The 13,150-nt window shown below is 38.5% G+C and overlaps 1 protein-coding gene across 1 annotated transcript in view; it reads left to right on the forward strand.

The window, feature by feature from the left end:
• SVOP (SV2 related protein) overlaps positions 1-13,150 on the forward strand; it is a 149,403-nt gene that overhangs the window by 35,209 nt on the left and 101,044 nt on the right. Inside the window, exons 4-6 of the mRNA XM_053702135.1 lie at positions 5,984-6,082; positions 8,845-8,916; positions 9,154-9,278. Coding sequence (XP_053558110.1) covers positions 5,984-6,082; positions 8,845-8,916; positions 9,154-9,278 — 296 coding nt within the window. The remainder of the gene's footprint in view (positions 1-5,983; positions 6,083-8,844; positions 8,917-9,153; positions 9,279-13,150) is intronic.

The following is a 13,150-nucleotide window of genomic DNA, read 5'->3' on the forward strand; positions in this document are numbered from 1 at the left end:
CTCTCAGAGTACAGTGAATGACAGAGGGATGTGAAGGGAGTATCACCTATTGAATACAATGGTCTTCCTAACGGGGATCTATTTCATAGGTTCTCTGTTATCGGTCGTAGAGATTCATCTCCTACCTCCCTTTTCAAATCGACGATATACTCTTATATACCATTACCTCTGCTGATTTTCGTTTCAGTACTGGTTTGGCTATCTGCTATATGTGGATGGGTGTCTTTTGGTAAGTATGTCTCATTTACTTAAGATACTCCCAGCTATGGTTTGGCACTTTATATATAAAGTTCTAAATATATGTTTGTACTTATATTTGCCATGATTCAGGTTTATCAGTATATTTCCTTTTTGCAGACTGTCAGTTTCATATCTGGGAAATGCTTTAAAAAAAATTTTTTTTTTCTTACCTGAGGTTTTCAAATTGATTCTTTCTAAATTGCGGGCTGTATTAGGTTCGCAAGAGCGCAAAATGCTATAATTTATTACGTCATTCTTGGCGCAAGACTTTTTTGGCGTGAAAATTACGTTTGTTGACGCAAATTCGTCATTTCCAGCATCTTAGTTGGCGCCGAGTCTTTCACGAGGTTGTGTCATCTATGATGCTCGAGTTTCGTTCCAGACGTTTTTGGCGCCAAAAAATGTTTTTCAGTTTGTGGTACGTCATACTTGGCGCCAAACATTTTTTCATTATTTAAGACCTCATTCCTTTTGCCTCTGGTCTTTTTTTCTATGTCAGAGGCCTATTCTGTTTGCATTTTTTCCCATTACTGAAACTGTCATATAAGGAAATTGATAATTTTGCTTTATATGTTGTTTTTTCTTTTACATACTGCAAGTTGTCTCAAACTGATCCTGTCTCAGAATCTACTACTGGAATCCTGCTGCCTGTTATCGGTTCTACCAAAGCTAAGTGCATTTATTGTAAACTTGTGGTAACTGTTCCTCCAGCTGTGGTTTGTAATAGTTGTCATGATAAACTTTTACATGCAGAGAATGTTTCCATCAGTAGTAGTTCATTACCTGTTGCTGGTCCATCAACATCTAATGCTCAGGATATTCCTGTAAATTCAAGAGAATTTATTTCTGATTCCATTCAGAAGGCTTTGTCTGCCATTCCGCCTCCTAATAAACGTAAAAGGTCTTTTAAAACTTCTCATAGAGTTGATGAATTTTCTAATGACCAACAACATACTAATTTATCTATCTCTGATGAGGATCTGTCTGATTCAGAGGATCCTGCCTCAGATATTGACACTGACAAATCCTCTTATTTATTTAAAATGGAGTATATTTGTTCTTTATTAAACGAAGTGTTGATTGCATTAGATATGGAGGAGACTAGTCCTCTTGATACTAAAACTAGTAAACGTTTAAATTCGGTTTATAAACCTTATATAGTTATTCCAGAGGTTTTTCCAGTTCCTGATGCTATTTCAGATATGATTTCAAAGGAATGGAATAGACTGGGTACTTCTTTTACTCCTTCTTCAAGGTTTAAAAGATTGTATCCTTTGCCTATTAATAGATTGGAGTTGTGGAAAAGATCCCCAAAGTTGATGGGGCCATCTCTACTCTTGCTAAATGTACTACTATTCCTATGGAAGATAGTACTTCTTTTAAAGATCCTTTAGATAGGAAGCTTGAATCTTATCTAAGGAAAGCTTATTTATGTTCAGGCCATCTTCTTAGGCATGCTATTTCTTTGGCTGATGTTGCAGCTGCCTCAACTTTTTGGTTGGAAACTTTAGCGCAACAAGTATCAGATCATAATGTGTATAGCATTGTTAAATTAATTCAACATGCTAATAATTTCATTTGTGATGCCATTTTTGATATCATCAGAATTTATGTTAGATATATGTATTTAGATTTTTTAGCTAGAAGAGCTTTATGGCTTAAATCTTGGAATGCTGATATGACTTCTAAATCAACAGTGCTATCTCTTTCTTTCCAAGGTAATAAATTATTTGGTTCTCAGTTGGAGTCTATAATTTAATCTGTCACTGGGGGAAGGGAGCTTTTTTGCCTCAGGATAAAAAATCTAAGGGTAAATTTAAAGCTTCTAACCGTTTTAGTTCTTTTCGACAAAATAAGGAACAGAAACCTAATCCTTCCCCTAAGGAATCTGTCTCCAATTGGAAGCCTTCCTCAATATGGAATAAATCCAAGCCATTTAAGAGATCTAAACCAGCCCCCAAGTCCGCATGAAGGTGCGGCCCTCATTCCAGCTCAGCTGGTAGGGGGCAGATTAAACATTTTCAAGGATGTTTGGATAAATTCAGTCCAAAATCATTGGATTCAGAACATTGTCTCTCAGGGGTACAGAATAGGTTTCAGAGTAAGACCGCCTGTGAGAAGTTTCTTTCTCTCACGCATTCCAGTGAACCCAGAGAAAACACAGGCTTTCCTGAAGTGTGTTTCAGACCTGAAGTTATCTGGTGTAATCGTGCCAATTCCTTTTCAGGAACAGGGTCTGGGGTTTTATTCAAATCTGTTCATTGTCCCAAAGAAAGAAAATTCATTCAGACCAGTTCTGGATCTAAAAGTCTTTATGTCGTTATGTAAGAGTACCAACATTCAAAATGGTGACTATAAGGACTACTCTGCCTTTTGTTCAGCAAGGGCATTATATGTCCACAATAGACTTACAGGATGCATATCTTCATATTCCGATTCATCGAGATCACTATCAGTTCCTGAGATTCTCTTTTCTAGACAAGCATTACCAATTTTTTGCTCTTCCTTTTGGCCTAGCACCAGCTCCAAGGATCTTTTCAAAGGTTCTCGATGCCCTACTCTCTGTAATCAGAGAGCGAGGTATTGCGGTGTTTCCTTATTTGGACAATATCTTGGTACTTGCTCAGTCTTTACGTTCTGCAGAATCTCACACGAATCAACTAGTGTTGTTTCTTCAAAGACATGGTTGGAGGATCAATTTACCAAAAAGTTATTTGATTCCTCAGACAAGGGTAACCTTTTTAGGTTTCCAGATAGATTCAGTATCCATGACTTTGTCTCTAACAGACAAGAGACGTCTGAAATTGGTTGCAGCCTGTCGGAACCTTCAGTCTCAGTCATTCCCTTCAGTAGCTATGTGCATGGAGGTTTTAGGTCTCATGACTGCAGCATCGGATGCGACCCCTTTTTTTACGTTCTGCAGAATCTCACACAAATCAACTAGTGTTGTTTCTTCAAAGACATGGTTGGAGGATCAATTTATCAAAAAGTTCTTTGATTCCTCAGACAAGGGTAACCTTTTTAGGTTTCCAGATAGATTCAGTATCCATGACTTTGTCTCTAACAGACAAGAGAAGTCTGAAATTGGTTGCAGCCTGTCAGAACCTTCAGTCTCAGTCATTCCCTTCAGTAGCTATGTGCATGGAGGTTTTAGGTCTCATGACTGCAGCATCGGACGCGACCCCCTTTGCTCGTTTTCACATGAGACCTCTTCTACATTGTATGCTGAACCAATGGTGCAGGGATTATACAAGGATATCACAATTAATATCCTTAAATCCCAATGTTCGATTATCTCTGACTTGGTGGCTAGATCACCACGTTTAGTTCAAGGAGCCTCTTTTGTTCGTCCAACCTGGACTGTGATCACAACAGATGCGAGTATTTCAGGTTGGGGAGCTGTCTGGGGATCTCTGACAGCACAAGGGGTTTGGAAATCTCAAGAGGCGAGATTACCAATCAATATTTTGGAACTCCGTGCGATTCTCAGAGCCCTTTCGTTTTGGCTTCTATTGAAGAGAGAGACGTTTATTTGTTTTCAGACAGACAATGTCACAACTGTGGTGTATGTCAATCATCAGGGTGGGACTCACAGTCCTCAGGCTATGAAAGAAGTATCCCGGATACTTGTTTGGGCAGAATCCAGCTCCTGTCTAATTTCTGCGGGTTATATCCCAGGTATAGACAATTGGGAAGCGGATTATCTCAGTCGTCAAACTTTACATCCGGGAGAGTGGTCTCTTCACCTAGATGTGTTTTTTCAAATTGTTCAGATGTGGGGCTTCCAGAAATAGATCTGATGGCATCTCATCTAAACAAGAAACTTCCCAGGTACCTGTCCAGGATCCTCAGGCGGACGCAGTGGATGCATTGACATTTCCCTGGAGTTATCAACCTGCCTATATTTTTCCGCCTCTAGTTCTTCTTCCAAGAGTGATTTCAAAGATCATCATGGAGCAATCATTTGTGCTGCTGGTGGCTCCAGCATGGGCTCACAGGTTTTGGTATGCGGATCTTGTTCGGATGTCCAGTTGCCAACCATGGCCACTTCCACTAAGGCCAGACCTTCTATCTCAAGGTCCGTTTTTCCATCAGGATCTCAAATCATTAAATTTGAAGGTATGGAAATTGAACGCTTAGTGCTTAGTCATAGAGGTTTCTCTGACTCAGTGATTAATACTATGTTGCAGGCTCGTAAATCTGTTTCTAGAAAGATTTATTATCGAGTTTGGAAGACTTACATTTCATGGTGTTCTTCTCATAAATTCTCTTGGCATTCTTTTAGAATTCCTAGAATTTTACAGTTTCTTCAGGATTGTTTGGATAAGGGTTTGTCTGAAAGTTCCTTGAAAGGACAAATCTCTGCTCTTTCTGTTTTATTCCACAGAAAAATTGCTAAACTCCCTGATATTCATTGTTTTGGACAGGCTTTGGTTCGTATCAAGCCTGTCATTAAATCAATCTCTCCTCCTTGGAGTCTTAATTTGGTTTTGAAGGCTTTACAGGCTCCTCCGTTTGAGTCTATGCATTCTTTGAACATTAAATTGCTTTCTTGGAAAGTGTTGTTTCTTTTGGCCATCTCTTCTGCTAGAAGAGTTTCTGAATTATCTGCAAGTCTCCTTTTCTGATTTTTCATCAGGATAAGGCAGTTTTGCAGACTTCATTTAAATTCTTACCTAAAGTTGTGAATTCCAACAACATTAGTAGGGAAATTGTTGTCCCTTCTTTGTGTCCCCATCCTAAGAATTCTTTGGAAAGATCTTTACATTGGATGTGGTGAGAGCTTTGAAATATTATGTTGAAGCTACTAAAGTTTTCAGGAAGACTTCTAGTCTATTTGTTATCTTTTCTGGTTCTAGGAAAGGTCAGAAGGCTTCTGCCGTTTCTTTGGCATCTTGGTTAAAGCTTTTGATTCATCAGGCTTATTTGGAGTCGGGTAAATCCCCGCCTCAGAGGATTACAGCTCATTCTACTAGGTCAGTTTCCACTTCCTGGGCTTTTAAGAATGAAGCTTCAGTTGATCAGATTTGCAAAGCAGCAACTTGATCTTCTTTGCATACATTTACTAAATTCTACCATTTTGATGTTTTTTCCTCTTCAGAAGCAGTTTTTGGTAGACAAGTTCTTCAGGCAGCTGTTTCAGTTTGATTCTTGTGCTTATAATTTTTTTTTTCTTTTCCATTATAAGATTAAAACTTATGATTTGGGTTGTGGATTAATTTTTTCAGCAGAATTGGCTCTCTTTATTTTCTATCCCTAACTCTCAAGTGACTCTTGCGTGAAGTTCCACATCTTGGGTATTGCTATCCCATACGTCACTAGCTCATGGACTCTTGCCAATTACATGAAAGAAAACATAATTTATGTAAGGATTTACCTGATAAATTAATTTCTTTCATATTGGCAAGAGTCCATGAGGCCCACCCTTTTTATGGTGGTTATGATTTTTTTGTATAAAGCACAATTATTCCAATTCCTTTGTTGATGCTTTTTACTCCTTTCTTTATCACCCCACTACTTGGCTATTCGTTAAAATGAATTGTGGGTGTGGTGAGGGGTGTATTTGTAGGCATTTTGAGGTTTGGGAATCTTTGCCCCTCCTGGTAGGAATGTATATCCCATACGTCACTAGCTCATGGACTCTTGCCAATATGAAAGAAATGAATTTATCAGGTAAATTCTTACATAAATGATGTTTATTCTTCTCTTTTGCTACACTGACTTTTTCCCCGTATACTTACAGATGGCAGATGCCATGGAAATGATGTTACTTAGTATTCTGGCTCCACAGCTTCACTGTGAATGGAGATTACCCAGCTGGCAGGTGGCTCTGCTCACATCGGTAAGAAGATGTGCTGACCCGTTGCTGGACCTGGGTCCAGGTGGTACTTTGACGTAGATATCTGCCTGAGGAATTTTACTTATCCTGATTAAGCATTACTGAGGCTGACACAAGCACAAACAGATAATTGCTGAATTTAGAAAATGTTACGTTTTATATACAGGAGGGAAAATTAACTATTCTTGCCCATAAGATGTATGAATAAATGTCTCAGTTGTTAGTTTCAGTATGTAACTCAATATAATGTACATCCTTAAATGTACACTAAACTAAAACCATATGCATATGACAAAGTAAAACATTTTGGTTTTTGTTTGTTTTGCATACAAAAGGTTAAGATGCAGGCCGGTTGTTTTGATTTACAAACAGGAAGTACATTTTGTGCACAGCAAATCTATGGGATAGATTGTTCACTGGCTACTAAGAACAATTCCCACAGCTTTATGGTGCACTGTGGCACACCCTGTAGTGTAAAAACAAAGCACAGGAACATACATTTTTAAGAAACTATAATGTAACAAAGAAGAAAAAATATTTGATAAAATGAATAAAAGTACTTTAATGCAACGCATTTCTCAGCCTCACACGAGTCGTTTCTTCATGCATAAGTAATTAAAAACAAAGCGCTCTTTAAACACACGTGGTTAGACTATGAGGTGCCCCTTGTTCTTTTTCTCATTCTCTGACTGACTTCTACACTGGTGGTCGAAGTGGAGTTGCAGTCATGTGGACTAAAGTTTTATCACACAGTGCTATATCAAGTTATTAGGCGGTTTGTTTAAACTGTATCATATTACTTACTATGTATATTTGCACATTTAATTATTATATCACAAAACCCTATTTGTGACATTATTCACAATAGGGCACCATTATTACACCACTTGTGCGCCCCTAGGTTTATCGATCAGAGATATCCTATTTTTTCATAGACAACTATGGTTACTAACCTGCTCTCACCCATCAGTATATTATTTCACCTGTGCACTAGTTCATATGTCATGCCAATCTGGCCCTGAGGACTGGAGTTGACAACCCATGATCTAGAAGATTGACCATGCAGAATTCTACATATTGGTTGCATGATCAATGCTGAAACTGATTTATATCTGTCCAGAGTCTCAGAGGCCTCAATTGAGACTAGGCCCAAACCTCTTGGGTACCCATCTGGGCCCTGCACTTAGCAGTGGCATCATTGCTCCTGCATCGTGTGTGGCCATCAACCTACAAACTAGGCTCAAAGGAAAGTGTAAGGATTTACCTTTACAACACAGTGGCCAGGTTTCCAAGATACTGTACAGAAAATCTTGCCACCATATTTGTACAGGAAAACTGTGGATATACCCTGGCACAAGCTAACCAATGGGAAAGGACGACTCAATTTCAAAGAGAAGCAGCTCCTCCTTCTCCTATGGGCTGCTAGCTCAGCTTCTGCTGATTGCAAACAGCCAGAAAGGGCACTTTTGAAATTGGAGCTCCTTCACAGTATTTACTCTGGGGGCTCAAGCCTAGTTGGCCACAACAAAAAAGTTATAAAACATAATCAAGATGCCTTTAAACTGGTATGTCACATGACTGCAAAGGAATGCATTATTTGCTAATAAAACACTTTCAAAATAATCTTTTAGAAACAGAGATCTTGCTCTGCATTGTTAAATTGCTGATATATACTATGAATATGGGGTGTCAAAGGCACATGAAAATCACAGTTGAACTTACATGGTTTAGAGCATGCAATATTGAGACTGTTCAATATTACATTTTAAAGTAATTAAGAATTCCTAATTATATAAATAATATAGGCCAGATTACGAGTGGAGCGCTATTGTTAGCATGAATTCACAGTAATTTATGCTCCCCATATTTTCTATGGGTAGCATAGAGCGGTAATATGAGCTCATATTACAAGTAGAAAGTAAATGCGATCACGCGAACACAATCGCATTTAACATTCAAACTTTTTATGCTTCCTGAAAGGTAGTGTAAAGAGTTTGTCCGGATGAAACAGTTGCACTAAACTACACTATAAACCTCTAAACCGCCATGCCCCATATTGCAAACTACCACTTTACACTATTAACCCCTAAACCCCCCCCCGCAAAGTAAGCTTCTACACAGTTAACCACTAAACTGCCAGCCCCCCACATAGCAAACTAAACCTCTAGACTAGTAACCCCTAAACTGCAAACCCCGTAACGCAATATAACCCACTAACATCTAAACCCCCTAACCTTACACAAAATAGACCAGCCTTTACCAAAAAAACCTAGCTACCTTTGAAAAAATAAAAACGTACCTGTAAAAGTAAAAAACTAATCTTACCTTATAAATGACTACCTTAATGACTATAACCCAGTGAACCTGTGAGTGACATATGATGTTAACCTAGTTGATGGTGAAGCTGAAAGCTTTTGTTTGCATTTTGGTAATTTTGTGAGTCACTTACATCTCTGCTGAGACTTAATTCTATTGAGTAGATTTAATCCTAAACACAATGCACAATCAAAGATAACCTTCAAATGTTTTAAGAGTCGCATTACATGCCAGGTCCAACAAAATCATCCAATTTATTTTACACAATTTCCCAGAATATTCTACTTCAGAAATGTTACTGTATGTTGCATATCACAATGTAAGACCTATATAAAATGTTTGTATGCTTATCAATTTTTTTTTACTAACCATAAAAATAATTATTTTAGTCCAGGCATTTGTTGGGTCCAGTTTGTTTGAAAAAGGTCCTGTTGTCTATTTATTTTCAGGTGGTGTTTATTGGAATGATGTCCAGTTCATCCCTCTGGGGCAATGTTTCAGACCAGTATGGCAGGAAGACTGTAAGTTTAACAATGTCATCTGACTAGGAATTTAAAAATGTCTTCTGACTTTTCTCACCCCATTGTTTGTATTTAACTTCATTCAAAACATATTTTTTGTACTTTGTACTCTGGAAATGTCAACACTTCTGAATAATGAATGGAGCTATGTAAATAAAATCTTATCTACGTTTCTTCAATTATGATTTTTTGTTTCCTAATGTCTCGCTCACTCAATGTTTCTGCTTTTTTGAATAGGGTCTGAAGATCAGTGTCATCTGGACCCTCTATTATGGGATTCTCAGTGCATTTGCTCCAGTCTATAGCTGGATTCTTGTACTTAGAGGGCTGGTTGGTTTTGGAATCGGTGGTGTCCCTCAATCGTAAGTTCCCTGCATGTATTCAACCAGTCCATATTATTTATAATAATTTATTTATTTATTGGGGTTCATAAAGATGTAAATGCACAGTAAACAGCTAACATAGTAGCTGGAACAAGAGGTATTGCAAGGCTGAAGCAAACTGTAGCAGATTGCTAAAAACAGAACAATACACATGTATTCAAGTAGAAGAGGATTTAACTATAGCATAAATATGATGGATCAAATGTGGTTATTCAGGCGTAAACATGACCCAGAGGCAGGTCAGGAGGCAGCAGGAGATTATGCAAAGGTATACATCAAAAAGGGGTATATCAGTTATCAAAGTCAGACTACAACAGCAGTTTCTTACACAGATATACAGACATAGTGAGATTTGTGACCCAAAGGCAGCTCAGAAGGCCATATACAGGATACAGCAGGAATGATAATCACACTGGGGTGAACAGACAGGCCAACTAAACACTTGGGCCCAGAACAATGTGAGAAAGGTTTAAAGACCACAACAAGTGGTCACAATGCAAGAACCAACCAAGAACTGCCAACTCACAAAAAGTTATGGTAATCTGGAAACACTTTGTGATAGTAATGTATAAAAAAATTGTTGTACAGAAAAAGACATACATTAATGATTTTTTTTACAGCAAATGCAATCCATGGAAAGCAAAATAACTAAAAAAATATAATAAATTCTTTTTCTTTCATGTAATTAGCAAGAGTCCATGAGCTAGTGACGTATGGGATATACATTCCTACCAGGAGGGGCAAAGTTTCCCAAACCTCAAAATGCCTATAAATACACCCCTCACCACACCCACAATTCAGTTTTACAAACTTTGCCTCCGATGGAGGTGGTGAAGTAAGTTTGTGCTAGATTCTACGTTGATATGCGCTCCGCAGCAAGTTGGAGCCCGGTTTTCCTCTCAGCGTGCAGTGAATGTCAGAGGGATGTGAGGAGAGTATTGCCTATTTGAATGCAGTGATCTCCTTCTACGGGGTCTATTTCATAGGTTCTCTGTTATCGGTCGTAGAGATTCATCTCTTACCTCCCTTTTCAGATCGACGATATACTCTTATATATACCATTACCTCTGCTGATTCTCGTTTCAGTACTGGTTTGGCTTTCTACAAACATGTAGATGAGTGTCCTGGGGTAAGTAAATCTTATTTTCTGTGACACTCTAAGCTATGGTTGGGCACTTTGTTTTTAAAGTTCTAAATATATGTATTCAAACATTTATTTGCCTTGACTCAGAATGTTCAACTTTCCTTATTTTTCAGACAGTCAGTTTCATATTTGGGATAATGCATTTGATTTAATCATTTTTTCTTACCTTCAAAAAAATTTGACTCTTTTTCCCTGTGGGCTGTTAGGCTCGCGGGGGCTGAAAATGCTTCATTTTATTGCGTCATTCTTGGCGCGGACTTTTTTGGCGCAAAAATTCTTTTCCGTTTCCGGCGTCATACGTGTTGCCGGAAGTTGCGTCATTTTTTGACGTTATTTTGCGCCAAAAATGTCGGCGTTCCGGATGTGGCGTCATTTTTGGCGCCAAAAGCATTTAGGCGCCAAATAATGTGGGCGTCTTATTTGGCGCTAAAAAATATGGGCGTCACTTTTGTCTCCACATTATTTAAGTCTCATTTTTCATTGCTTCTGGTTGCTAGAAGCTTGTTCTTTGGCATTTTTTCCCATTCCTGAAACTGTCATTTAAGGAATTTGATCAATTTTGCTTTATATGTTGTTTTTTCTCTTACATATTGCAAGATGTCTCACGTTGCATCTGAGTCAGAAGATACTACAGGAAAATCGCTGTCTAGTGCTGACAGATTAGAATTTTGGGACAAAATCCCTAAAGTTGATGGGGCTATTTCTACCCTTGCTAAACGTACTACTATCCCTACGTCAGATGGTACTTCGTTTAAGGATCCTTTAGATAGGAAAATTGAATCCTTTCTAAGAAAAGCTTATCTGTGTTCAGGTAATCTTCTTAGACCTGCTATATCTTTGGCTGATGTTGCTGCAGCTTCAACTTTTTGGTTGGAAACTTTAGCGCAACAAGTAACACATCATGATTCTCATGATATTATTATTCTTCTTCAGCATGCTAATAATTTTATCTGTGATGCCATCTTTGATATTATCAGAGTTGATGTCAGGTTTATGTCTCTAGCTATTTTAGCTAGAAGAGCTTTATGGCTTAAGACTTGGAATGCTGATATGGCTTCTAAATCAACTCTACTTTCCATTTCTTTCCAGGGTAACAAATTATTTGGTTCTCAGTTGGATTCTATTATTTCAACTGTTACTGGTGGGAAAGGAACTTTTTTACCACAGGATAAAAAATCTAAGGGTAAAAACAGAGCTAATAATTGTTTTCGTTCCTTTCGTTTCAACAAAGAACAAAAGTCTGATCCTTCATCCTCAGGAGCAGTTTCAGTTTGGAAACCATCTCCAATCTGGAATAAATCCAAGCCAGCCAGAAAGGCAAAGCCTGCTTCTAAGTCCACATGAAGGTGCGGCCCTCATTCCAGCTCAGCTGGTAGGGGGCAGGTTACGTTTTTTCAAAGAAATTTGGATCAATTCTGTTCACAATCTTTGGATTCAGAACATTGTTTCAGAAGGGTACAGAATTGGTTTCAAGATGAGACCTCCTGCAAAGAGATTTTTTCTTTCCCGTGTCCCAGTAAATCCAGTAAAAGCTCAAGCATTTCTGAATTGTGTTTCAGATCTAGAGTTGACTGGAGTAATTATGCCAGTTCCAGTTCAGGAACAGGGGATGGGGTTTTATTCAAATCTCTTCATTGTACCAAAGAAGGAGAATTCCTTCAGACCAGTTCTGGATCTAAAAATATTGAATCGTTATGTAAGGATACCAACGTTCAAGATGGTAACTGTAAGGACTATCTTGCCTTTTGTTCAGCAAGGGAATTATATGTCCACAATAGATTTACAGGATGCATATCTGCATATTCCGATTCATCCAGATCATTATCGGTTCCTGAGATTCTCTTTTCTGGACAAGCATTACCAGTTTGTGGCTCTGCCGTTTGGCCTAGCTACAGCTCCAAGAATTTTTACAAAGGTTCTCGGTGTCCTTCTGTCTGTAATCAGAGAACAGGGTATTGTGGTATTTCCTTATTTGGACGATATCTTGGTACTTGCTCAGTCTTTACATTTAGCAGAATTTCATACGAATCGACTTGTGTTGTTTCTTCAAGATCATGGTTGGAGGATCAATTTACCAAAAAGTTCATTGATTCCTCAGACAAGGGTAACCTTTCTGGGTTTCCAGATAGATTCAGTGTCCATGACTCTGTCTTTAACAGACAAGAGACGTCTAAAACTGATTGCAGCTTGTCGAAACCTTCAGTCACAATCATTCCCTTCGGTAGCCTTATGAATGGAAATTCTAGGTCTTATGACTGCTGCATCGGACGCGATCCCCTTTGCTCGTTTTCACATGCGACCTCTTCAGCTTTGTATGCTGAATCAATGGTGCAAGGATTACACAAAGATATCTCAATTAATATCTTTAAAACCGATTGTTCGACACTCTCTAACGTGGTGGACAGATCACCATCGTTTAATTCAGGGGGCTTCTTTTGTGCTTCCGACCTGGACTGTAATTTCAACAGATGCAAGTCTCACAGGTTGGGGAGCTGTGTGGGGATCTCTGACGGCACAAGGAGTTTGGGAATCTCAGGAGGTGAGATTACCGATCAATATTTTGGAACTCCGTGCAATTTTCAGAGCTCTTCAGTTTTGGCCTCTTCTGAAGAGAGAATCGTTCATTTGTTTTCAGACAGACAATGTCACAACTGTGGCATACATCAATCATCAAGGAGGAACTCACAGTCCTCTGGCTATGAAAGAA

The sequence above is a fragment of the Bombina bombina genome, chromosome 2 (assembly GCF_027579735.1).
Source record: "Bombina bombina isolate aBomBom1 chromosome 2, aBomBom1.pri, whole genome shotgun sequence".
NCBI lineage: Eukaryota > Metazoa > Chordata > Amphibia > Anura > Bombinatoridae > Bombina > Bombina bombina.